General features: G+C 42.6%; 1 protein-coding gene across 3 annotated transcripts in view; it reads left to right on the top strand.

Annotated features, from left to right (window-relative positions):
- The window catches only part of Syt9 (synaptotagmin 9), a 180314-nt gene that overhangs the window by 116727 nt on the left and 35767 nt on the right, over positions 1-27820 (top strand). For 2 of the 3 annotated variants that reach the window (XM_005075725.4, XM_021230469.2), the window contains exons 4-6: positions 16370-16490; positions 17935-18106; positions 20152-20281. In XM_005075725.4, the coding sequence (XP_005075782.1) occupies positions 16370-16490; positions 17935-18106; positions 20152-20281 (423 nt within the window). The remainder of the gene's footprint in view (positions 1-16369; positions 16491-17934; positions 18107-20151; positions 20282-27820) is intronic. The other variant, XR_005881292.1, reaches the window with a different exon arrangement.

Here is a 27820-nt window from a genome sequence, read left to right as displayed (position 1 = left end):
TATAGCTGAGTTGGTAGAGTTCTTGCCTACCATGCAGAAGGTCCTGGTTTAATCCCCAGAACAACATAAACTGGATGTTGTGGTGCTCACCAGTAATCCCAGCAAGAGAATCTAAGTCCAAGGTGGTCTCCAATAATTAGTTAAGGGCGGTGTGGGGTACATGACACCCTGCCTTAAAAGTAGAACACAGAGCCGGAGTCCTTCATGACCTCCGGGATGTGGACCTGGCCTTCCCCACATTCCTCACCACTCTACCACCATCCCGCATGCTTTCTGCACTCCAGCTGCACCAGCCTCCTGCCATTGCTCAGACCCGCTCCTGCCCCAGGACCACTTTCACTAACTAGCTGCTTCCCTCATCGGTCTTCAGCCTTAGACTTTGACTGTGGTGATATTTTGTTTATGATCTAACAAATAAGGCTTGCTTGAAGATCAGAGTGCACAGCTAGCCACACTAGTTAGCCATAGAGACCAGGCAGTGGTGGCACACACCTTTAATCCCAGGTCTTGGGAGACAGAGGCAGACTGATCTCTGTAAATTCAAGGCCACCTTGGGCTACATGAGATTGAATCTGTCTAAAAGAGAAACAGAGCACTTGTGATCCCACACCTTTTATCCCAGCACTAGGGAGGGGGAGACAGAAGTGATATGGCTGGGCAGAAAGAGGAATATAAGGCGAGAGGAGACAGGAGCTCAGTTGGCCATCTGAGGAGCAGTGCAGTCTGAGTAACAATGCAGTCAAGCAGTCTGAGGACAGGATGGCCCCTTTGGTCTGAGCATTGGTAGAGGTAAGAACTCTGTAGTGGCTGGCTGCTTTGCTTCTCTAATCTTCAGCATTAACCCCAATATCTGACTCTGAGTTATTACTATTAATACCGATGAGAATTTGTGCTACATTTGCCTTCTTTCAGTTCTCCTCTTATACAGCACCCTCTCTGAGGGCTCCCTGGCCACACTTTTTAAACTTCCATTTCCACTCACCAACTCTGGTCAGGCTTTAGCTTATTAGGAAGTCCCTTATGTAGCTAATAGTATTACTTTGTTCTCTGGGCACCACAATGGCAGTTTGGATGGCTATTCCATTACAGTCAGAATTCTTATCCTTTCTCTTCTTTGCCTTCCCAGCACCTATTATAATGCCTAGAACATAGTACATATCCAACAAATAATTGCTAAATAAATGAGTAAATACATTTAAATGAGAGGGTGTGTAGCTCCATGTTAGAGTACTAGCCTAGCATTCACAAGGTCTATGTTCTGTACACACACACACACACACACACACACACACACACACACACACATACACACATACACACACACACACACACACACACACACACACTCAACAACAGCAGGAGGGCAAGAGAAAGTCCCATGTGTATCAGAGTACTGGATGGAGAAAGCACTGGTCCTCTTGTTCCACCCATGTGTGTCATGCTGGAAAAGTTGAATTAAGATAATTGTTTTGAAATTCTACTAGTATCATCTGATACATTCTAAAAGTCATCTTTTAATCAAGACATGGAGCTCAGGGGGATGGATGGGAAATATGTCGTAGACCTATTGTTGACACTGATCAACTTTGTGATTGTGGGCCAGTGACTCAGCCTGTGGGCTGATGTTTTTCAATGCCAGGTTGTCATCTTTCTTGAAAAGTTCTATCTGCTGCCATGGGGATCCACTCAGCATACTCATGTTCCTCCTTACTTATCCACATTGTAGATCAGACTGTAGAATATAATAGATCAGACTGTAGAGTATCTTTGAAGAACAGTTGGGCTGGAGAAGAAGAGTCTGTCTGTCCCTTCTGAAGAACCCCTGGTGTGCTCATTCTCTCTGGACCACTCTGTGCCAGGCCCTGCTGACGGGGGAGCACGATGAGAAGACAATGAGTTAGCATATGTATATTAGCTGAGGTGCTAATTGCCTGACACATGTTAGCTCAGACAGTGGGTTCAGGCACAGTCTATGATTGCCCCTGTTTGAAGTGTCCCTAAGATGGTCCCTTATTACACCATCCTAAAACTGCCCTTTATTGTACCAAATCTCCTCTTCCCTCAATAGTGTTAGAAAATTGGACACGGAGGAGAGTAGTCTGATGTTTGCCCTTGGATGAAATGTAGATCCTCTTTGGCTAAAGCACCATTTGCCCCAGTTCTCAAATTGGATTTAGTAGAGATAGTGCCTTCTCTCTTTTCTCCAACTAGTTGAAAAGGCAAAAGCAGCTCCTTATGGTAACGGGTGGGACAGAAGGTCATTCCTGAGGGTGGGGATATTATGTGACAAAAGGAAGAATCCAGATCCTCTTCTTCTTCCTCCTACCCCTCCCCAACTTTTTCAAGTTCCTCAAAATCTTCACTACTCAAGAAAGAATGTAACTACCTTCCCTGTACCTACTTCCCTGTAAGCTTCAGCAAGAATGTTGGCTCTGGCAGGGCCCACACACAGGGGAAATGTAGGATATGCAGTCAAGCTGCCTGGTTAGGAGTGTGGCTCCCGCACTAAGTAGCCCGGTGACCTTGAGAAAATTAATTAACCTTTCCTACTTCCCTAAGTAAATGTGGCAAAAGAAGTACACTGCTCTTGCCTTCTGCATATCAGACTCACAACTATCCTATTATTATTATTATTATTATTATTATTATTATTATTATTATTATTATTATTATTATTCTCTCATACATTACATCCTGACTGCATGTTCCACCCCACCATCACTCCTCCTGGTTCTTCCCACCTCTGTTCTCCCCCAGGTCCACTCCTCCTCTGTTTCTCTTCAAAAAGAGAAGAGCAGACCTCCCAGGGATATCTTCGTTGATTGATGCTGTGAGCCTTGTTCTCATGATTTCCTCGACCCCTCTGGGCTCCTACAATCCTTCCTCCCTCTCTTTTGTGTGAGTCCCCTCGCTCTGGACCAGTCATTGGTTGGCCACATCACCATAACCCCAGCATATCTTACAGGCAGAGCAGATTGTAGGTCAAAGGCTTTTGTGACTGAGTTTATGTCCCAATCCCACTGCTGGGATCCTTATCTGGTTACAGGAGATGGCCAGTTCAGACTCCATATCCCCCATTACTAGGAGAATTCACTAGGGTCACTGTCATAGATCCCAGAGAGTTTCCTCTATGTGCTATGCTAAGTTTCTACATTGCCCCCCCAAATACACTCATTCAACTATGTTCACAGAAGCTTTATTCATAATAGCCAGGAACTGGAAACAATCTAGATGTCCCTCAATAGAAGAATGCATAAAAAATGTGGTATATTTACACAGCAGGGTATTACTCAGCTTTTAGAAACAATGACATCTTGAAATTTGCAGGCAAAAGGATGGAACTAGACAAAATCATCCTGAGTGAGGCAACTCAGACCCAGAAACACAAGCAGGGTATGTACTCACTTGTAAGTGGACATTAGCTATTAAGTAAAGGACAATCATGCTACAATCCACAGATCCAGAGAGGCTAAGTCACAAGGAAGGCTCAAAAGGATGGACTGGGAGCAGGTGGTGATGGGAACGGGAGTGTTCAGGTTTGGGTGGGGGTAGAGTATTAGGAGAGATGACTGGAATTGGGGGGAGCAATGTAGAATTTTTTAGGACAGGATCTGAGCCAGGTGTTGTGGCACACACCTTTAATCCCAGCACATGAGAATCAGAGTCAGGCAGATCTCTGAGTACAAGGACAGCCTGGTCTACAGAATGTGTTCCAGAACAGCCAGAGTTATATAGAGAAACACTATCTCAAAAAACAAACAAACAAGAAAACAAAAAGACAGGATGTCATGTAGCCCACACTCATCTTGAACTTTCAATACAGCTGAAGATGACCTTGAACTTCTGATGCTTCCAAGTGCTAGAATTATAGATATGCACTACCATGTGTAGTTTTATGTGGTACTGGGGATCAAACACAGGACTTTGTATATTCTGTGCAAGTACTCTACCAACTGAGTCATATTGCCAGCCCTATTACTTTCTTATGATAGTAGAAGTATGGGCAAGGAGTTGCCAGAGCAGACAGCACAGGCTTGGAGACATTCTGAATATGGAGATACAGAACACAACTATTAAGCTCTCAGGGTCATATAACTGGAATGGGAGCAGTTAGTGGGGACAGAAAAGAAATTAAAGATGCCTAGTGCTTGGCTCCAACAGCAGATGATACCCAGAAAGAAAGAAAGAAAGAAAGAAAGAAAGAAAGAAAGAAAGAAAGAAAGAAAGAAAGAAAGAAAGAAAGAAAGAAAGAAAGAAAGAAAGGAAGAAGGAAGGAAGGAGGAAAAGAAGAAAGAAAGAAAGAAAGAAAGAAAGAAAGAAAGAAAGAAAGAAAGAAAGAAAGAGAGAGATAGTAAGAAAGTAAGGAAGGAAGAAAGGAAGGAAGGAAAGAAGGAAGGAAGACAGTCCTATGGCCTGTAATTGTCATTGAGCAAGATCTCATCCAAGGTAGAATAAACATGGGCTTTTGTGTGACTGTTCACACCACAAACATGTTGGTATGACTCATTTTCCACCATGCTTCTCTCCAGGAGTCATCTTTACTAGATGAATTCTTAAATGGAAAGTTCCAGAATGACAAAAGCACTGAGGATGCAGGGTGAATTCAAAACCACTTTCAACTCATCTTAATGTTTTCTTCAAAAGCCAGTGAAACATGCTGTACCCAACCAAGCCAGCACACAATGCTCAATTCTGAGGATGCTCTGAGATTCCCACAGCCTTTAAATTAGAACAAATTTTCATCTAAAATTACTTTGTGGCTTTTTTCTATTGACATTGAAGGATCCGTTTTTTAAAAAATTCCTCTGAATAGTTATTGAACATTCAAATTAAGGGGAGGGGAGGGAAGGGGGGAAAAAGAAGGTCCCATACCCCAAATTCATTTGCCAAGGGCACAGATGCTTGGGACTCAGGGCATATTACCATCTCCTTTTATGCTCCTAGAAAGTGGATTAACGTCATTAAGCAACAGACTTCATCTCCAGCTCTTCCCTCCAAAGACAGTCGCACACTCTACCTAACCATACCCTCTTAGTCATGGTTCTGATAACACACAGTCCTGGCCCAGAAATCTGTTATGTCTCTTACTGTCTGGACCAAGTGTTTCCAGGTTCTTGGTGTTTTATTTAAAGAATTGTCCCAAAGGTGCACACAGATTGCAAAGTAGCAAGGAAATGGTATTTAAAAGCAAAACAATAATACAGATGAAAAAGAAAGATGCACTGCCGGTTGTGACACCAGGCCCTGTGAGTGAGAACACTCAAGGGACCACAGTTATTGCTTGTGTCTTCCTTTACAGAGCTCAAGAAAAGGAGTTAGATTGTAAAAGAGCTTGGTGTCATTGTTTCTGTTTTGATTGACAGGCTTGGATTACATAAGGCCACTTACTGCAAATGCCTCTTGCTATGATGAATGTGATTTTAATAATATGCATATCCAATTATGCATAGGCATAATATGGCAAATTGGGTGTTCCTCATAGGTTTACTCAGAGGGCACAGTTTGTCATATTGAACATGCACCCAAAACTAATTCAGGCCAGATGGACCCATCTCCTTTCATTTCAGGATATGTTTGAATCAAGCAGGCATTATCAAGGAGTTGCTAAGGGGAATAACATATTTCCATTGTTCAAAGCAGATATACATGCAGGTGGGGCATGCCAAAAGGTTTCTTAGGTGCATTGTTAGGAGTGTGCATAGCCAAGCCAAGTAGACTGTGGTTGCTAAGCTTGCCTCTGTGTTTCCCTGCCTCATTACCTGTCCCCTTATGTCTGTGTCTGATCCATGGGATTACAGAGAATCAGAACAGCAAGAGAGAAAAGCCTTTCGGTTTGTTCAACTGCTTTATTGACACTTGATTCTTCTCTAACGCATTGAAACTTACTGAACAGATGGGGAAGCACATCACTTTCTAAGACAGCCCATGGTTTGGAATAGGATAGAAGAGAATGTTAAAGATCTCTGGTGGCTCTCACTTATGGATCCCAATTCTTCTTGTTGGAACCATTAAGAGGAAATCCAGCCCCTCTTCTCTGTGACGGAAATTCATATTCATGCCAACAGGAATCTTGTGCTTCCTGATTATTGTTTTTTCTTTATGCTTACAGGCTTACCAGTTACTCACTTCTCCTCCTATGAGTTTCCCACTGTGGCTGGCTGGTCTTCTCACTGTTTACAATCCAGCTACTTCCATGTCTCAGAAATCCAGATGCCCAGAATAGAATTTGTAGTTCAAGTAGGGGAGACGGGCTGATACAACATCCTTCCTTTTCAAACTATGCCTCTGTTGGTGTAACCTAATGCAAAGTTTGCTTCTGATAGCTGTACCACATTTCGCTAAAATAAGAACAAAACCTGTGATTCTCACATGCATTACATCTACTTTAGAAATTGTACCTTTGACTTTTTTGGCCCTCAAATAATTTATCTTAATAAATTTATTTTTTAATTGAAAATACATTCTTCTCTCATACAATACATCCCAACCAAAGTTTCTTCTCTCTCAACTCCTCTTAGCTTCCCCCACTCCACCCCTGCCTCTCCTTTCCTTCAGACCCACACCCCTCCATTTCCTCTTCAGAAAGGAACAGGTCTCCAAGGGAAGACGGCCAGACAGGACAACTAGTTAGACAAGGCAAAAGCCTTCATATCTAGACTAGACAAGGCAACCCAATAGGAGGAAGAGTCTCAAGAGCAGGCCAAAGTGTCTGACATACACCCACTCCTTGTTAGGAGTCTCACAAAAACACCAAGCTAACAGCCATAGCATATATGCAGGGGACCTGGTGCGCATTCATGCAGGTCCCCTGTTTGCTGCTTCAATCTCTGTGAGCCCTGCTTAGTTGATTCAGTGGATCATGTTTTCCTGGTGTCCTCCATTCCCTCTGACTCCTCCCTCTCTTTCCTCCCTCTCTTCTGCAGTGTTCCCTGATCTCTGCGGGGAGGGACCTGATGGAGACCTCCAATTTAGACTCTTTCTGTACCCTCCTGCATCTGCTGCTGGAGGAAGCCTCTCTGATGACAACTGGACAAAGCATAAATCTATAAATATAGCAGGATACCATTAGAAACCGTCTCATTGTTTACCAGTGTATCTGGTTCTACCCTATCCAGTCTCTGGTTCCTGACCATCCAGGTAGTGTAGGGCAGTGCTCCCTCACGTGGGGTGAGCCCCAAGTTAAAGCAATCATTTGTTGGTCACTTCCACATTTCTGTGTCCCCATTTCCCTGGCACATCTTGCAGGTAGGGCAGGTTGTAGGTAGAGGATTTTGTGGCTATATTGGTGTCTCGGTTTGTTTCTCTTTCTGTAGCCTGCAGAGTACCTCCGCACACCAAAGAGACTAAAATGTAGGGGTGAAGTCTCCTTGCCTATACCAGATCGACGTCTCTATGTTCAATGAGCTGAGTGACTGTTTTCCTCGGCAATGGGGCCCTGCTCTCAGTTTTCAGAGGGCAACCTTCTGTCTTAGTATCAGCCTGGATGGTTTAGAGGTCTCCATGGGACCTCCTCAGTCAAAAATTCAACAGGATGTAACCCAGTCCCACCACTGGAAGCCTTGTGTGGCTACAAATAATGACCAATTCAGACTCTGTATCCTCTGTTAGTAAGAGTCCTCCTTAGGTCACCTTCATAGATTCCAGGAAGTTTCCACTGCACTAGATTTCCATACCACTCTCCCAATGCTGTATACCTACTTTAGGAATTGTACCATTGACTTTTAGGTCCTCCAATAATTTTTCTTAATAAATTTATATTATTAGCTTTATCTATCTCACCTGTCAGGATTTTTATGGATCTTGAGTCTGGACTCCCATGTACTCATAAAGTCTATTGTATTATATCAAATTCTGCTTCTTCTAGGCTATTGAAAGAAATGGAACTGGATAAGACCAAGGTTATTAAAACATTCACTACTGTCATTATATATGGTGATCACTTCAGATATGAATTCACCTTTACTATTACCTAAGCTAAATCATCTAGATCATTTGCAAAGATTTTAGGAGAGGACTCACCATATGTCACGCTCAAGTCACACTCTGACCACACAAACTTCCTGTTCTGAGTCTAGTATCTTGATTACAAAAGGAAGAGACATTATTCTGATAGCAACTGTTTTGAATGAACTTATTACTAAGTGAGTAGTATGGGGGGTGAATACATGTTCATGGGTGCGTGCAGGTATGCATGTATGTGGTTCTCTTGCTTGTGTAGCAAGCCTACTCAATGGTTTTTGAAAGATTTGGAAAGCACTCATCAATAACAGCTCCTGATAACATGCCTGAGATGAGAACTATGTTTGCTTTTCCAAGAAAGTGGCTTACTTTTTTGTACTTGAGAAGATGGCTTCCCTTTGCCAGCTGAGACCCAGGACTACTGCTCTTTGGTGAAGCTCTACTCTGTGTTCTCAGTTGGTTGGCTTCGGTATGACAGAAAATATTTGCCTTTGGTACTAAGAAAAGCGGTGTACCTAGTAGGCCCTCCGATAGTGAGTTACTGCCACCTCAGTATGTCACAGTGAGTGCCTGACAAATTCCAAGCCAACCAAAACCATTTTTTTTCTTATAGGGAGGGAAAGTGGCTCCATCAAGTTCCTCTTAGTGTTGTTATCATCCTCAGCCCCATCTGCCACTGCAGCACTGGGATGCAGCTGGCTTCAAGTGTACACAGGTGAGACAAGAGTTCTCCAGCCACCTCCCAGAAGCCTTTGAAGGGGAAGCCCTAGTCACACAGGATGCTCAGGCACCCCGGTGTCTCCTCATACTTCCAGATAGACAGCCCTTTCCCATCCTTCCCATCTGAGTCCTTGCCGATGATCAGAGCAGACTGAACCTGAGACTCAGCCATGCAGTGCAAAATGACACTTTGCCTTGCAGTAGGGTAGCACCATAGAGGGGGAAATTGGGAAGATTCTAGGTATTTTTGAAGGGAGAAATGACATGACTTGCACATGTGGGAGGGTGAGAGGAGGAATATAGATACAGTGACAACTAGATTTTTAACTTGAACTCTTGAGAGGTTTTGCCACACTAAGATGGAAAAGGGCTGGATAGCAAGGCTGGGGGCAGGTGAGGGAAATGAGCTCCATTGTAAAGGATGATTAAGATTGAGGTGCCTGTTAGACAACTTGCTAAGGATCTGGAGACGACTTACATGTATGAATCTATAATGCAAGGAACCGAGACTAGATATCTAAATATTGGAGCTACTAAGTGCCATATTAAGACCAGATAAGATAGTGCTGAGAAATGTGTTTTGACCACAAAGAACACTGTTAATTCTCTTGTCCATTCCTAGGGTCAAAGAAAATTCTTCCTTAGTGGGAACTAACCCTAGAATCCTTTGAGAACATGTCATATGAAGGGAAATGTGGGCTGCTCCCAGCCTCCCGCATTACCCTGTGAGGGCTGCAGGTTCACGTGTGTCCCAGCAGCAGCTCAGAAAGTGTCATCCTCCAGGCACTCTTCCAATGCAATTAATCATGTTAATACCTATAAATAAAGTGCAACCGACAGTTACTTTAACAGCGCATGCTAATTATCAGTAGGATAGTCACTGAAAAGGGGCCTCTTTCATGCTTTTTATTTTTTGCCCATTTTGCCATGTCTTGGGGGGTAGTATGGAGAATACCATGGGGTATCTGAGGTGATGGGATGAGTAGATCATTAACAGAGGCCATGTTACCAAAAGACCTGGGTTGGGCCCTCAATGTAATTGTTATGGGTGAAGATCAAGGACATCCAAGAGGAAATCTCACAACTAGGATTGCACTTGATGCTGTTTCTTACAAGGTTTTTATTTTTGAAAGGGGTGCTTTAAAAATAGGGTCTCTCAGTGAGCCAGTCACACTGAGGAAAATGATGCTGGGAGGAAGAATAGACAGGAGACCAGAAGTGGCTCACTGGCCTGAAGCTCAGCTACCTAGGCAGCAAGCCCCAAGCATATGCCTTGTCTCGGTTTCCCCAGTGTTGGGGTTGCACATTTATGCTAGCACACCATGCTTTTCACATGGACTCTGATGATTAATCTCTGCTCCTCATGCTTGCCAGGCTAGGACTGTACTGTCTGAGCTATCAACACAGCCCCATGTGTTATTTAGTTTTCATAAGCATCAATCCCTTAGACAGACAGACAGACAGACAGACAGACAGACAGACAGACAGACAGCTTTTCGGTTTTTCCAGACAGGGTTTCTCTGAATACCCCTGTAGACCATGCTGGCCTTAAACTTAGAGATCTGCCTGCCTCTGCCTCTCTCTCTGCCTCTCTGCCTCTCTGCCTCTCTGCCTCTCTGCCTCTCTGCCTCTCTGCCTCTCTCTCTGCCGAGTGCTGGCATTAAAGGCTGCTGCACCACTACCACATGGCCCATGTTTAGATATTAATCTCTGAAAGGATGAATCTGAGAAGAGTTAACTGATAAATGGCACTGCTTATCTAAGGATAAGTGGAGAGTCAAATCTTTAACTGAGCTTCTGTCAGTTACATTGCATGTCCAAGCTTCAGGGGTTTTTAAATACAAAGATTTAGTCCATTTATTTTTAATGTCATTATCGAGATAGTTTTACTTAAATTCATTATCTTATAATTTGCTTTTTATTTCTATTAGAGTTTTCTGTCTGACCCTATTCCTTTCTCATGTTTACCTGCCCTTTATTGATTAAGTATTTTCAAACCCCTATTTATTTCATGTTTTTACTGTTTTAGCCACAAACGCCTTGCATTATTTTAGTTCTTTCTTTGGGATATGTGTTACACATCCTTAACATGTATAAGTCAACTTAAAGTGATCTCATTCTACTTTTACTATACATCATGCAAAAACCCACACAATTTTAGTCTTCGATCTGAGTAACATCAGTAAAATGAGAATTCTTTTAAATATTTAGTTATCAATCCTAGGGATGAAATGAAATAGATAAACTATAAAAAATAAAAGAACAAGTGAATGAATATCCTAATGATTATTCACAGTGTTACTCTGTGGAACAGTGGCATTAGGTTGGGTATATGGGGACGTGGATATATTATTGCTTTACTCAAGTCTTTCCATATTCATGTGTTATTGTCATTTTACTTTTTAAAACTTACTTTAAATTTCCTGTGTTGTGCAAGTATGTCAATATGTACACATGAATGCAGGTGCCAGTAGCATCAGTTCCTCTGGAGCAGAAGTCACAGGAGGTTGTGGGAGTATGCACTCTTACCCACTGAATGATCAGTCCATTGTCATTTTATTTTTATTTAAATAGTTTATAAATAAATACTTCTATGAGTAAAATTCTAGAGAATGTTTACAGGATTCCTCCCTCTCTCCCTCCCTCCCTCCCTCCCTCCCTCCCTACCTCCCCCCCCCCTCTCTCTCTCTTTTTATTTCTGCACAGTCTCATGTAGCCTCATCTGCCTTTGAACTTTGATGTAGCCAAGAAAAACCTTGAACTTCTGATCCTCCTGCCTCTACTTCCCAAGTGCTGGTAGTATGCCACTATCCCTGGTTTATTTGTTGCATGCTGGATAAGCACTATATCAACTGAGTCACATCCCACACACACAAAATTTCTTTTTAAATCAGTTGAGGGTCAAGGATGTTTACTTTGGGCCATGCTTTGTTGACTCCCATGGAGGAGGCCTGCCCCATTCTGAATGGATACTGAGGAGAAGTGGAAGTGGGAGAGGTAGGAGGAGAGGAGGTGGGGAACTATAGTTGGTTTGTAAAATAAATAGAAAAAATTAATAAAAAAGAATGTCCACTGTAGTTTTCATGCCCGCCACCTGGGCCCTGCTACAGTTTCAGCCCCCAAATAACACACAGGACACTATATTAATTATGAAGGTGTTGGCCATTTGCTATTGTTTCTAATTGGCTATCTCTGACTAAATTATTGACCCATAATCACCAATATATATTTCTATAAGGACTTATTTTTCTGAGAACGCAGACTTGTGTCCCCTCTTCCTGGGAATCACATGGTGACATTTGCCTTCACTACATTTCCCAGAATCTCACCTATCTTGCTTCCCTATTGGCCAACAGTGCTTTATTTATATATACACAGGAATTCCCCATCATCTCCTCTTTTCTGTCTAAATAAAAACAAAGGTTTTAACTTTAACATAGTCAAATTATATATAACAGAACAGTTATCAAGTAAGAACTATAATTACAATATTTAGTCCATTAACATTTAGTAAGATTTAAAGAAAATATCATCTATTCTATCTTTGCGCGTCTAAAGTCTCATATGTAGCTTATCTTTTATCATAACTAAGGAAAACTATAACTACAACTATCTGTCTTCAATTCCATCAAAGACCACAGAAGGGTAATATATAAACACTAGAATTGACAGAGACATCTCGCTACTTGGACAGTCACCAGAAATTCCTCTGTAATGTTGGGGCATCCATCATCAGCCCATAGCCACAATATGTCCGGAACACTTCTCACCAAAGCAGGAAATTTCAAACTGTTCATCTGCATTGGCAGTCTGTCAGTCACTTTTCTGTGTCCTGCAGAAAGTCTGTCAGACTCTTCCATGAAGCAGGAACTTGTAGGACTGTTTGAGTTCATCAGTCACTTTCCTGTGGGTCCTGCATGTCCAGTTTATGCAGCAATAGTCAAGCAGTCCAGGCAAGAGCAGTTTCTTGCCCAAATGGCTAATCTTGCCATGTTGAAAGCAAACTCCATAATGAGTTTCTTCGATGCCCATCTTCCTCTCAGACGTAATTGATATGCCAGGAGCAGATATTTCTCATTGTGAAGAAAAACCCTAAACCATTTTAAATGCCATTTTCTGAAGGTCTTTGAAAGGTTTGAAGACTATCTATCTATCTCAAATATATCTCTATATCTATAAAACCTAACTAGCCTAACTATAAATTCTGACTATTATAAGTATCTATAATCTGTATTTAATTATGCATTACATTTTAAATGATCAGTATAAACACAATACTTAAACAAGAAGAGAAACATATCACAAAATTGACCTTGAATTTGTATCAATAAATGAAAAAACATACCAATACAAAGTATTCATTTCCATACCATAATCCCTTTTTGCCTTTAAAAAGAGAATGGTTATGATCATTAAACAATTATAAGCAACATTTAAGTGAAAACAAAGATTTATAAACAATATTTGGGAATTTGGATGTTGCTCATTCCAAACTGCTTCCTGCTGATAGGGGGTGCTGTCCATACCATGGGGATCATGACAAAACTCAGAAACCTTGTTCTTGTTTTTGTGGACTGTATGGCTGTATCATCCCAGATGTTTCAGATTCTGGATTGCCTGGGACATTGCTTCAGGAGGTCTTGCTTCATCAAACCATAGACGCCTGGAAGGAATCCACAGCTTTCCATTTTCTGTGGAAACATAAATAAAAACTCCTTTTCCAAGTAGCCTGTCCTTATATTTAAATTTAGAAGTCAAAGCATTTTTAAAATATATAAGTTGGATTAATTTAATAGCATTTATAATCAAGTGTACCTTAGCAGTTGTTCCTTCTTTAGCAATCAAAAAACTGAAAAACACAATAGCATACAGTATCCAGACTCTCTGTATATTTTCCATCTGTATGCGGGTTATTTATTTATCTATTATTATTACTCTATTTCTTTTACTTTTATTTATTTCTTTCTTTCTCTGAGACAGGGTTTCTCTGGAAACCCTCCTGCCTCTGCCTCTGCCTCTGGAGCAAATCCTACCAGCATGTGCTACCACAAACCAGCTTCTCTATTTCTTTTATCACTATCCTGTTTCTTTTTCTCTCTCAAGCCTACGTAATTGTTAAACCCACTGTAACCTTTAGAGGTTTCTCTTCATCTGAATCTGACTTTACTGTAAATCTTTATGTTTTTCTGGACATGTGTCTTATCTGCTAAAAACCACAGCTGTTTAAACAGCGGTTTTTCCAAGATGGCAGGCATAAGTTTACTGCACTGGCCATAGAAGTCTCTGCTTGTCTCTAGCAAAACAGAGCCCACTGAGAAAATGCTACTACCAAGAAGCCATGCTTCTCTCTGTTCTTTTGTTTATAAAAATACCTTTTATGCTTTTGTCATTCCACGTGGAAATTCATGATCTCACTTCTGACACCATATGTAACATGTAGTTTTCCAGCCCGCCGCCTGGGCCCTGCTGCAGTTTCAGGCCCCAAATAACACATGGAACACTATATTAATTATGAAGCTATTGGCCATTTGCTATTGTTTCTCATTGGCTATCTCTGACTTAATTGTTGACCCATAATCACCAATATATATTTCTATAAGGACTTATCTTTTCCGGGAACACAGACTTGCGTCCCCTCTTCCTGGGAATCACATAGCGACAGCTGCCCTCACTACGTTTCCCATAATCCTCCTAGACTCCTAGTCCCACCTATCTTGCTATTGGCCAACAGTGCTTTATTTACTTATACACAGGACTTCCCCATCAGTTTACTTTGATAATTATTTGTTTAACTTATATGTTTTTAAAGATACAATTATGGGTTTAGTCTTATAATTTGGTTGTTGTTATTTTTCCTTTTAAATAATGAGTATATAGCTTTACAATAGAAATATTTATGAATGGAACTCATAGTGGAGGGGAAATACCACCACCTACTTAGTACAGACTAATACAGAAGGAATCTGACACTTCACATTTAACTACACTCCTGGAGAGACAAAAGTATGAGTGTGTTTCACATTGCAAATCTTTCAGAGTGTGGTACACATTGTGAACCCCCAGTAAATACATGCTTATATAGTTGACTGTGGAGCCTTTGTGGACATGATTTTGGCCAGTTCTAGAATTACTTTTTCAAACTGAGATTCTGTGGGCAAGATGGGGTAGGACAAGAGAGCAAGGTGCTGTGGAAAGGGAGGCCAGAAATCAAGGACACAGAGGAGACTTGGAAATGACAAGCAAAGAGGGGGTTAGGCTCCTACAGAAGAGAGCACAGCGCCTCACAGCAGCAAGAACCTACCATGTGTGAAACCTCACTCCTGTGCAATGCTCCCCAGCCTCTCCCCACAGGGAAAGGTCTGGCCACCAGGTCCCCTGAGGTCAAGGCTCCAGAAGCCAGGACAGCTTGGGCTGCAAGGTGAGGTGATTCTTTTGCATGAGCCAGGCAGTGCTCTAAGACACAGACCAATCCATCTGCCTTAGCTACCAAACAGATCCTTTACCTCCTCCTCCTCCTCCTATGGAAGCAGTCAAGGCAGGAGGTTGGCAAGGTGACCTTCCAAAGCTGAATCTGTGCTTCTAAAAATAGAAGCATCCTCCAAGAATCCAGAAGGGGAGGGGAGGCTGTGGACGTTGAGGGACAGAACCTAGTCCCCAGAGCATTGTCAGTATGAAACTGTATTAATTAGACATGGGCACCCAGATCCATAACCTCAGGTGTCTCACAGAAATTGAAACTAAATGAACTGGCTGTTTTCCTCTTCCTAGTTACACTCTCCCGGGCTTTAAAAGGGGGAGAGACAGGGCAGAGATTCATATCTTCTGACCTATTTGGGTTGCCTGCACATTGCCCAAGGAGATGTCTTCCTTAGGATCCCAGTAGAGGGAATGGAGCTCCTGGAGGTATACTCAAGATGGGACGTGACTAAATGGCACCTCAAGGAGCAGACATCAGGGCTCCCTAAAGTCTGGGTTCTGTATGGGTATTGTGCAAGACTAGGTTTGTGTCCTTGTGTGTCAAGTTATGTGGGAACATGAGGTCAGAGACTACCACTACCATGCACATGCAGTATCCTTGTCCAAAGTTAATTAGGGGCTAGAAGATCCCATGATCTGATGGAACCACATGCTACTGATCTACAGAGGTGGTTTGCACTATGAAGGGTACAAATGGCAATGTAGAATGTGGGGAGACTGGGTTATACCTGAGTTGTGGGGAAAGTGTGGCTCATTTGCCTGCTGTGTGTAGAGGAGAGGCCGCAGGAAGCTGAGAAGGTTGCAGACAGAGTCCCTGAGCTCTGCTAGGGGGAGCAGCCCTGTTAGGCTCTTGTTTGCATGACTTTGTGCTAAGAGCTCTCTCTGAATTGCAACAGCCATGTGAGTAGAGCAACAGGGAGGGGCACTCTGGGAATACTGCATTCTGGACTCTGGGAACATGTGTAAGACTGTACATGTGGGCTGGGTGTGTGGTGGCTTCCTGTGGACAACCTCTTCAGCTCTACTGTCTTAAACATGAGTTGTGCTTCCTTCAGCATTGAGGTATCCAGTTCAGGGATGGAATTTGTGTGTGCCATTAGGACCTCATAAGCTGAAGAGGAGGAGCAGGGTGTCCTTCCTAACACCTCCCTGCTGCTGGCTGCACATGGCCTGAGGACACTTGTCAATGCTTCTATTTGTGCTTTCTCAACAGGACAATGTGGATCTGGGAGAACTTATGTTTTCACTCTGCTATCTTCCAACGGCTGGCAGGCTGACCATCACCATTATAAAAGCAAGGAATTTAAAGGCAATGGACATAACAGGAGCATCAGGTGAGACGTTCTTAAGTTCCTCATCTGGTTCTCATTCAGCATATTATGAAGTTCCTATTATGGTACATTGGGTCTGGAACCAAGTTGCCTAAGTTTAATCACAATTCCTACCTCATCTAAGTGCTGTGTGACCTTGGACAAGTCACTTAGCCACTCTAGACCTCAAATTCCCATCTGTAAAGTAAGAGTAAGATGAGTATCTGGCCCATTGAGTTGTTGTATGATTCACTGAGTTAATATGTATATGATGTGTTGTATAAGTTACTACATGATGTTAATTGAATATTGAGCCTTTGCTTTCCCATAACTGGGATTCAACACACAGATTGCATATTCTAACTGGGTCTACCCAGTTAGTCCTTTCCTCAGGCTTCACTATCTTAAGCTCATTGAAGCCTGGAGACAATTCTGACTCCTTATAAAAGTGAACTAAGCTTGTTTTTTCCCCAGTGAATCAAGCATTTATTTACCTAATGCACAGACCACTGGTACACAGACTGACTGACCTCAAAGAGCCTGAGATGCAACATATTCTTTTGTTATTGCTAGAGTGTGTGTGTGTGCACATGTGTATGCATGTGCACATAAAGGTCGATCTCATGTGTTACTCCTCAGGAGTCATTACCCACTAGCAAATCACTACTGTCGAGTTCAAAAGGGAATCCTGTATCTCTCTGCCTAACCACCCTGACTTTTCACCCCTTCTAGAAGGTACTTTAAACCACAGGAGCTATATCATTTTTCTGGCTTAGAAACATCCTGGAGTATAGAACATAAAATATATCGACATTTTGGAGTAAATGTCATCCTTGACTTTGATTTTTAAGAAAAATTCTATCATTGAGACCTGAGCTCACTGGTTAGGCTGTGACTGGGTGGCAAACACCAGGGATGCTCTTATCTCTACTTCTCTTACACTGGGATTACAAGTACATGTCACCCATGTCTAGGTGTATTAATGGAAGATAGGATTTAACTCAAGTCTCATGCTTACATGGCCAAGTTGTTACTGACTGATGTCTACTCCAAGATGTTGATACATTCTATGTTCCACACTCCAGGCTGTTTCTTAGCAGCCCAATCTCCATGGGTGGCCCAGAGTTAGGGTGCTGAGTTCTGTCTCCCACTCCTGGGAAATGTCTCTGTTTCTCTTCCTTTCATAGACAGACGGGTTCTGAATTCTGGTTAGAATATTTTCTAATTTGGCAACAGATGTTTTCACCCTATTTTTAAATTTCATGAATTTTGAGGAGACAGTGTCCTGTGTTTTTTCTTGAATGAATAACTTAATCATTCTAAGCAGTTGCTGCCCACATCACATGTCACATGAATTAAAATCCTCAAACTCTAGTCTCCAGACAGAGGAAGGAGGTCTTCCTCCATGGTCGAAAACGCCCAGCATCTGCATTTGTCCTCACGGTGCCCTGTTCTCATGCCTGTGCAGATCCCTACGTGAAAGTCTCACTGATGTGTGATGGCCGGCGACTGAAGAAAAGGAAAACATCCACCAAGAGGAACACGCTTAATCCCGTTTACAATGAAGCCATAGTCTTTGACGTCCCTCCTGAAAGCATCGACCAGATTCACCTGTCCATAGCTGTCATGGACTATGACCGGTGAGATGCCATGAGCGCTCTCTCTCTCTCTCTCTCTCTCTCTCTCTCTCTCTCTCTCTCTCTCTCTCTCTCTCTCTCTGTGCAGTCTCACTGTTTTCTAGGCAGGGTGGGCAGATTAGGGAGCAGCCATATGCTCACCTGACACAGAGTGACCAAAGGGGAAGCACGTGGAAGACAGGATGACAGGGAGTCACCTTGTCCAAACCATGCTATAGAGCCCTCTCACTGCAGTACTTCTGATGTCTTCATCTCTCTTCCCCTTTTCCTATCCTTTTACTCCTCCACCCTCCCACATCCCACTGTCCCACTTCTTCCCATTCCCATTTCTGTACACTTCCTGGTATCTCTGTATGTCAGACTATGGCCCCACGGGTCTTGTTTTCCATTGAGCAGCCTGACTCCCTTAATAGAAAGCTTCTATCCAAAACACAGAATGATTACTTTAGCCACACCATGAATGTTTCTAAATATATAACTTCAATCTTTTTTTCCCTTCTTGCACTGTGTTTAATAAAGATCATTTCCATCCACTTAAGTCTGAAAGCAAACACAGAAATGTTCTCTTGAAAATGCTAGGATCAGTATAGATGACAGGGTACATTAAAATGTATAAGATGCTAGACTTTTTAATTAATACAGCACAGAGAAGATATTTATAGCCTGCATTGTAGCCAATTGTGTATTTAAAGGACAGATTTGAAAACAGTCATTTTAATATGCAAAGGAAGTACCAACAGGGAATTATACATGTTAAACCAGTCATTAGACTGAAATGCAAAGTCTGTTTTTAATTAGAAACCTCCCACGTGGTCTGGGCACAATTATGAAACAAAAAAGTCGGTCTGGCTTCTAATATCTCATAAATATTATTTGTACCTAAAATTTTTCCATCTACCTCTGAAATGTTAGCACAGGGGTACCAGTGACCTCAATGCTTTTCCAATAGATCCCTACACAAAGCACGTTTTATCTTCTGACACAGTTGTCCATGAGTGTGACAGCCCATCTTGGACATAGACCTTGTCCTGTCTTCTCTGGACACACACAACATCACTGTACCAGGTCCCAGGAGGAGATGCTGTCCACCAGCTGTGGGAGGCTAGGATAGCACTTCCCAAGCAATTGCCAAGGCTCCTGCATCAACAAATCTGATTATACAATCTCTGCTTCAATTTAATTATCAGTAAACTCATGTATCTGGCCTGGAAAAATCCATGGCAGTATCCACGGGGCCTCTGCATTCATTTGATTTTAATGAGCACAGACTTAAATATCCCAAACACTCCATCCTCATCCCTTCTCCTTCTCCCCACACAAACAGAATAGAAACCACTCATCTTTTCTAGGAGAAAAAAAGAACTCATCCAAAAGAGTCAAATAATTATAAATATGGGCCACATACTTATAATTATTTCAAGGGACTATTTATTATTGTTGTTAAGGAAAAAGTAAAATGACACAAAGCAAGACCTTCTCACAAAAAAAAATTTCAGGCTGTTAGCCCTAAGTTGAAGGAGGTGGGTGCCTTTCACAGTTGAGAACTCAAGTTGACTCAGAGAACCAAAGTGGAGTGCAGAAAGAAAGTTATGGAAAGGATGATGGTGGTGGTCTCTAATGAAGCATGGAACAAGAAGACCCCGTAGCTCTCCTCACTGGGCTCTACCTGACATCATTGGTTGCCTCTTGTGGAAATCTGAGTGGGTGTTACATCACACACTCCTTCCTGAGGGTTTCCTTTCCATTCCATGTATTTGGAAGCTGCCTTAGCCTCCAGAGCTAGAAGTGATATCATTAGCACACATCAGGGAGTTCTTTGAGCCAAGGTTCTCAGGACCAAATGAACCCATGTCAGTGTTAGAGAGCTGGGTACAGTATTGAAATCTAGGTCTTTCTGCTGTTTAGCCTGGACTGTAGTTTTAAATGGGGGAATTATTTTAAAAAATAATAGTCTACTACTTCTGAGTTTCCTCCATTCATTTGAGTTGTTACTTTTACTTCCGCATACCAAAATTTTAAGAAAAAACTACTGTGGCCCATTTTCACAGTGTAGGTCACAATGAGGTCATTGGCGTGTGTCAAGTAGGCAACGAGGCTGAGCGGCTGGGCAGAGACCACTGGAGTGAGATGCTGTCATATCCTCGGAAGCCCATTGCACACTGGCACTCTCTGATGGAGGTAAGATGTACCGCCACATGTCCCACTCTGGAATGCACGCTGTGCTGCTGAAATACAAAGCTGTTAACAGCATGAATACACCGGACTCTTCTGTCACCAGCACTGCCCCTGGTGACATTTCCCAGGACTGTTGGGACTTGCACAAAATCTGAGGTCCAGTATATTCTTTCCACCAGCTTAGGATATTTGTTTGGATCAGGGATCATCCCTCATTTTTAATATCTTTTAAAAGGATCAGGATTCTCTAACTCTGTGCTACAGCTTTGGGCTAGCATTCAGTGGGCATCTGTGTGAGACAGAGAGGGAACTATGAGTTGAGTTTTAGGACTGCTCTGGCCCCAATGTACGAGCCTTATGTTGGTTAGCGTCAGGTTCAGGTTTATTTGATAAAAATAATGAAATGGGGAAAAAACCTATGGAAAGCAAATGTCTTTCTTCTTTTCATACAGCAAGTCCAAAAAAAGACAGCGAAGGGTGTAGCACCGTGGTGAACAGAAGCTTAGACTTACCCCATCTTTCTTCTTAACTGTTCCAGAAGTTGCCTCATTATGCATTGTGGTTGCCAAACTCAAACACATGCCACAAAAATGTGGAGCAAGGCAAGGGTCAACAGAACACCCAGGGCTCTTTCGGGTTCTCTTTGAGGTCTCCCAAGCACTGCTTCTCATGTATGGTTTAGTCACAGGGCTTTGGACATGGTCAGTTTCAGAGGAGGGTAATAAATATATTCTTTTTATTATGTGCCTAACTAAGTAGGTTTTTATTTTCAAAGGAAGAATGCATACTGGCCACCATCCTGCTACTTTTCCCTCGTCCACGTACTTCCCTGTCACTTCTCACTTGCTCTTCTGCTTATCTTTGCTTATTGACTCATTTATTTCAGCATTCTCCCCAAGCTAATTTTGACTGAGCAGCATTTCTGAGGATCCCATACAATGTAGACACATGAAACACCCATATGAGTGACAGGCCACATATATATTTTACATATTTTACATATCAATCCCAGTTCCCTCTCTCTCCCATCCTCCCATACCGCCACCAACCCTCCATCCCATCCCCGATCCACTCCCCAGGGAGAGTGATGAGGCCACTTTCTTTTTAGCTCTTATAGACACTGCAAAACAGAAGGTTTTTAAAATAAATGTATGTGTTTATTTACTTACTGGTGGTGTACGTGCAAAGGCAAATGTGTGGAGACCAGAGAGCAGCTTTTGTAGTTGGTTTGCTCCTTCTGCCAGGTAGGCCCTAGAGATGGATTTTGGGTTGTCAAACTTGGAAACAAGTACCTTAACCCACTGAGCCATCTCACTGAGCCATCTCACTGGCCCAAGAGAGGTATTGGAGTGTGAGTCATTAAAGTGCATAGCCATGAGCTTTGTCCCCAGAGAATGAGCTACCAGGATGCATAGGAGAGGTGCTCATTCATCTTGCAGGAGACTAGAGCTGCTAGGGATGGGAACACCAGGAAGCAAGCAGGGGTCATTGACCAAGGACATGTGGGCTCCAGGCAGAGAACTTTCCTCTGTTCTCCTAGTATAGTCAGCTTCTCCCCCACATAGGCACCCTGAGAACAAAAGAGAGCACTGTCCAATGTGGGTACCTCTGTTCTTGACAGGCAATTGTGATGGAGTAAACATGTAAAACTTGCAGGCACCTGGAGAGGAAGAGAGGCTGCATCCCAGGTCTGTAGACAAGGGGTTGCCTTCGTTGAGGGAATGGTGCTTAAAGGAGACTTCAAGCATGAAAGGTACTAGTTATATTCAGTGATAGAGTAGGATCCCCTAATTTACAGGTCCTGAGTGTGTCTCTGCCCCTGGGCTATAGAAGCTAAGCCTCTCTTTTTCTGGCATCAAAATTAATCCCTATGGGAGACATCAAGACCTACAAGCCACTTGAGAAAGAGCCAGGGGAACTATGCCTCATTTCCTCAGCTCCTGGTGGAATTCTCAGAGGACCCCATATGTGGGCTTAGTAAATTGCCCATGGACACCACTGGTGAGTAACAATGAGACCCACTGTAATCTACCTCTTGAACCCTTAGATGTCACTTCTGACTTCAATTCTCCCTTGTAGTCAGAAATACAAAAGCTCTGTGACAGATGTTGGGAAAGGAGTAAGTTCCACAGGGGCTGAGAGATGAGCCTTGACTGTTCCCAGTGGCCTTGGCAGACAGCTACCCTTGGTGGGGTGTGGCATACCAGGTGTGGGCTAGGAGGCACCATGGAGGTTTCTTCCACTTCAGAGCGAAGAATGTTGTGCTTCTTAGGTCCCTGGGAGGTGCTCCTTAAGTCTTTAACTCCCAGCTTTTTGCAAGTCTGTGTTCAACAGTTATGTAAGTGAGAAGTAAATGTCTTAGAGGTTAAAATAATGAAACGTGGGAGTCATTTGTACAGTGGCTGGAATTACTTCAGCAAATACAATGGTGGTTTCTCAACGGTTGCAGTGGAGTTAAGGAAATGAAATGCCTATGTACCCGATATGAAAGGCAAGTGAGGCTGCTCCTTCTCTGTGACCTCTTGCCTGTCTTTGAAGTCATGTCTTGAACTCTCGATCCATCTCCAGAGGGAATGCTGCCTTCTCTTTTAAAAATAAACATGCAGCTGGCAAAATTAGGGCAACGGTACCAGATGAGATTAAAGAAGGCGGGAGGTGGAGTGTGCTTTGTCAGCCCGTGTACAGAAGTAGGTGGTCACAGGCAGGTCTGGGAAGTGTATGTGTGGAGCCGGATGGACCTAGATTCACACTGCTGTGCAGCCATGTGCTGGCTGATTGTTCTTCATCTTTGATTTTTCCCATCTGTAAAGTTGCCATAACTGCCTGTCTCTAAGGGTCATTGTAAGGATTAATGTTTTTAAGGGGTGGGATGGTTGAGGTGGGTTTTCATGTAACCAGGGTTAGCCTTGAGCTTGTGATGTAGTCAAGGATGACCTTGAACTTCTAATCCCCTTGCACCTCATAGGTGCTGATACTGTAGGCATGCACCACTACAACTATTTTACACAGTGCTGGGGACTGAACCTAGGCATTTTTACTTCTGAGCAAGGATTCTATACACTGAGCTATATCCCCAGCACAGAGAATGCAGCTCCATGCCTGGTACCTAACCAATGCTTAGTAAAGTTCTCTTTATTGTGTGTCATATATTCTGATGGGTTGCTGTTTTCATGGGACGCTGTAATATAAGGAAATATCACCCATGATGTTTTTCATGGTGACAGCTAGGAGCCCCAGTGAGCTTCATTCCAGGTTGAAAGAGTGGCTCACTCAATACTTGATTAGACATGGATATACAGATTTTTTTATGTTCAAGACATGGTTTCTATGTGTAGCCCTGGCTGTCCTGCAACTCGCTCTGTAGATTAGGCTGGCCTTGAACTCAGAGATCTACCTGTCTCTGCCTCCCAGAGGTTGGGGTTAAAGATGTGTGCTGCCACCACCACCTGGTTTGGGTATACAGACTTAAGGTCTACTTCCTATCTCCTTTAACTCTACTATAAAGATAATCTTGCTATTATGCTCTCTTGAACCAAAAGCTGTTTATCCTAGGCTTCTTGGAGTGTGTGTGTGTGTGTGTGTGTGTATACATGTATGTATGGAACACAGGGCAGAGGGAATAAAATTGAGCATGAGTTTGTATTTAGTATGAAAGGAGGTTGTTCTGACAGAAACTCCATGCTGCTAGGGACCAAGGGACTAGGTTATAAATGAACCCAGTTCCTGTAGATAGCAAATGGAGTTTATAGAACCAATGAGTTCAAAGTTCCATTTCTCTCTCTGGTACTCGGCATGGCTTCTCTGCACACCCAAATGTTAGCCAACTCCTCTCCCTTTACTCTTCATAATGTCATCAGCTCAGAAATCTGTGTAAACTCCCCAGAGCAGTTTTCCTGGGACATGGAGGTAAGAATGGCACTTCCCCGGGACTGCAGGAGATGACAGAGTACTAAGAGCTCCCTTACCATAGCACCTTCCTCTGTGCATCCAAGATAAGATGGTGTTGACCTGGTCACATCCTCACCCATTTCTCACTCTCCTGACAGTCAGGTTGACCTGCATCCAGAGCTTCCAGAGATTAACAGTTCTATGTTTTGCATGGCATCCCTGTGAAGTGCTACATAATGTCTGGATTAAGACTTGGAATTAATCCGGGCAGTGGTGATGCATGCCTTTAATCCCAGCACTCAGGAGGCAGAGGCAGGTGTATCTCTGTGAGTTCGAGACCAGCCTGGTCTACAGGACCTAGTTCCAGGACAGCCTCCAAAGCCACAGAGAAACCCTGCCTCAAAAAAAAAAAACAAAAAAACAAAAAAACAAAAGCAAAAACAAAAAGACTTAGAATTATAAGAAACCAGATGTAGATGCCATTTGATGGAATTATGCTTATTTTTCTGAAATGATAAAGACAGATAAGACAATCAGAATATAATGAAGATTTTATATTGATTCATAGGATGTAATAATAGCCTCATTTATATTATTGTAATACATACATTTATATAATTATAATATATATATATAAATAATCCTATACTAGGGTACTCAGTGTGGATCCATCTCCCTCTCCCAATGCTTAGCCTTTGTACAAACAAGTACATCAGGCTAGAAAAAATTTATGTAAGCATGACTAGCTGTTGAGATCACCTGATTAAGTCTGCTACACCCTTTCCCTAGGGCAATGCAATAGTGCAAGACATCCTGTAATGACCAGAGTTAAGCTTTGTCTGTGGACAGACGTTTCTGTCCCACCTAGTCCTGTAGCTCTTTAGTCCCAAGAAACACACAGAGGCTTATATTAATTATAACTGTTTGGCTAATGGCTCAAACTTCTTATTTGCTAGCTTTCTCTTAATTATTAACTCATTTACATTAATATATGCATCTCCATGTGGTCTTAGCTTACTGGAGAATGCCCAAGACTCTTTCTTCCTTGGCAACTACATGGCATCTCCCTGGTGACTCACTCTCTGAGTTCCTCTTTCCTGAATTCTTCTAGTCTGGTAGCCCCACATATACTTCCCGCCTGGCTACATCTTGCCTGTCCATTGGCCAAAATAGCTTTATTCATTAACCAGTAAGAGAAACATATATTTACAGCACACAGAAGGATATCCCCCATTATTTGTCTTCCCCAGGCTCAGTAAGACTATAAATTTAGAGCTTTGAAGAACCTAAAGCATACATCAGTCACCAAGTTTCGCCTTAAAGTTACATCAGTGTCCTCTTTTAAAGCATCTCTAGATATTTTCTATCTAGTGCTCAATACAGGCTACTTTAAGTCTTCAATCTACACATTCCCAGGATAAAACATCTGATCTCCCAGACTGGGTCAAAGAAATGTAACTGGTAACGCAGTCCACCAGCAGTGTAGGGAGTGTAGTTCTTGAGTAAGGTACTGACAAGACAGGGAAACTCAACAGAGTAATTGTGCTGCTTCACAAATGTGCAAGAACTTAAATCCTCTGGGAAAGTTGCTATTCACCACAGAGGAAGGCAATGGGATCAATTTTCAAGGAAGCATGTCAATGGAAAGGACACATAGAGCTGTGGGAGCCTGGGTGCCATCACAGGCCTGTACAAACACATGCCCTCTTCTCCCTCGTTCCTGTAGCTCCTGTTAATCCAGGGGCCATGATTGCACTTAGCTCCTCCTTCAGTCCATCTGAATATATGGTTTCAAACTTGGGGTAAACCAGAAGGGCTTCTCTCTGCTCCCAGACTTTCTCTCTCTTGGACTTGGCATGGCTTCACTGCGTACCCCAAGTTAAGCTATGAGAAATGCAGCTCCATAGCTGGCATCTAACCGGTGCCCAATAAAATTTTTATTATCAATGTGTGAAGTACATATTGATGGGTCACTCTGTGTCCTCATGGGACTCTGCTAAAGGTTCTCTAGAAACTACCCTTCTTACATAGTACGATTTTTCTGTACCTAAGAATTATGTCCCATAAGGTGTCCCCTGAAGGTGTAAAGGAAATGTTTGGAGACTAGAAGTGTTTCTTTTCCCTCAACAAAACCCATCTCTAAGACTTTTTCTATGAGTGACTGATTGTTGCCTATGTTATCTGCCTTCATTGTGCATTAATTCAGTGCACAGGACGATTCATAGACAATGAAAAACCAACCAACCCTGTTTACATAGATGAGTTATAGCTGATGAGTTTGGGGAAAAATAAATGAGATGTGTAGTAGAATCAACTGAATTCCTTTCATGCTATAACTGCAGAATGTCCATTCAGTGGTTTCCAAAGTAGAAACAGGGAAGGTGTAAAAGTTTCTGAGAGTAACTCTGCAGCCTGTGTTTAAATGGAGCTGATTCTTAGGTGCTCAGAGCTTTGGTTACTTCTCTGTTTAGAAGAAGTACATGAATAAAGATCATTTCCTCCACTCTCCCCATTAATCAACCAATCACCATGGCTTTGCATTTTGAATATAACTGAGAGTCCTTAGTAAAGCATGAGGCTCCCCATGAACTGATATGTCTGGCTGCGTCCATAAGAAAGAGGTGACACACAGACACCCTGGAGGCCAGTAGCAATAGCCTGAGTGAGAACTGGATGGGAAATGACGAGAACACTAGCCCTCGAGTTGGCTTTTCTCACAAGGATACTTCAGTAGCAGTTTTGTACAAAGGCATGACTTGATGCAACATCTCTGGAGATGAAGAAGAGGAAAAAGAAAGGGATTGTTTGGATGGTAGGAAAGACCTGCTTTTGAAATTTCTTGAACTAAAAAAAAAGTGTGTTTTAATGCTGGGATGTAGTGTAACAGTGTGCAAGAACACTTAGGAAGCTCTTGAAGCTGGAACGAATGCTGTGAATATAAAATGGGACTGCATGGCTGAGCTCTGAAACCAGTGTTTGCCTAGTACCTAACAAAACACAGTGCACGTGGTAAACTCTCTACAAAACTTTCCTAAAGAAATAATTATTGAGGCTGGGCGGTGGTGGCGCACGCCTTTAATCCCAGCACTCGGGAGGCAGAGGCAGGCGGATCTCTGTGAGTTCGAGGCCGGGCTGGACCGACAGCCTCCAAAACAATACAGAGAAACCCTGTCTCATGAACCCCCCCCAAAAAAGAAAGAAATAATTATTGATGTGCAAGTAACAGCTTGCATGTTGACACCAAAATTACTAAAAGGAAGATATCCCACTCTCAGGATACATGAATGTTGTTTACAGTTAAGGGAAAACCTGTTTTCCTTTTGTTTCTATGTGATACTTTTTCAGGGAGAATTCAACTCATATATGGAACTGAAGGGCCTCAGAAAGTAGGATTGCTCCCTGTGTTGAAAAGACAGTTTCTCAGTTCAGTCATTTGCCCATATTTCTCCATCTCTGTCCCCATATTTCAGTTGATTTAAAATGAAAGTGAAAATTGAGCCAACAAGATGGCGTGGCTGGGAAAGACATTTGCTACCAAGCTTGATGACCGAAGTTTAATTCCCAGGACTCAGCCCTCAGAAGGAGAGGACCAAAGTCCTGCAAGTTGTCTTCTCACCTCCACAAGCATGCTGTGGTACACACACGCCCTATACA

The sequence above is a fragment of the Mesocricetus auratus genome, unplaced genomic scaffold (genome assembly GCF_017639785.1).
Source record: "Mesocricetus auratus isolate SY011 unplaced genomic scaffold, BCM_Maur_2.0 Super-Scaffold_4256, whole genome shotgun sequence".
In the NCBI taxonomy this organism is placed as follows: Eukaryota; Metazoa; Chordata; class Mammalia; order Rodentia; family Cricetidae; genus Mesocricetus; species Mesocricetus auratus.
Note: the sequence above shows the minus strand (reverse complement) of the source record. Positions and strands in the feature narration are given on the sequence as shown.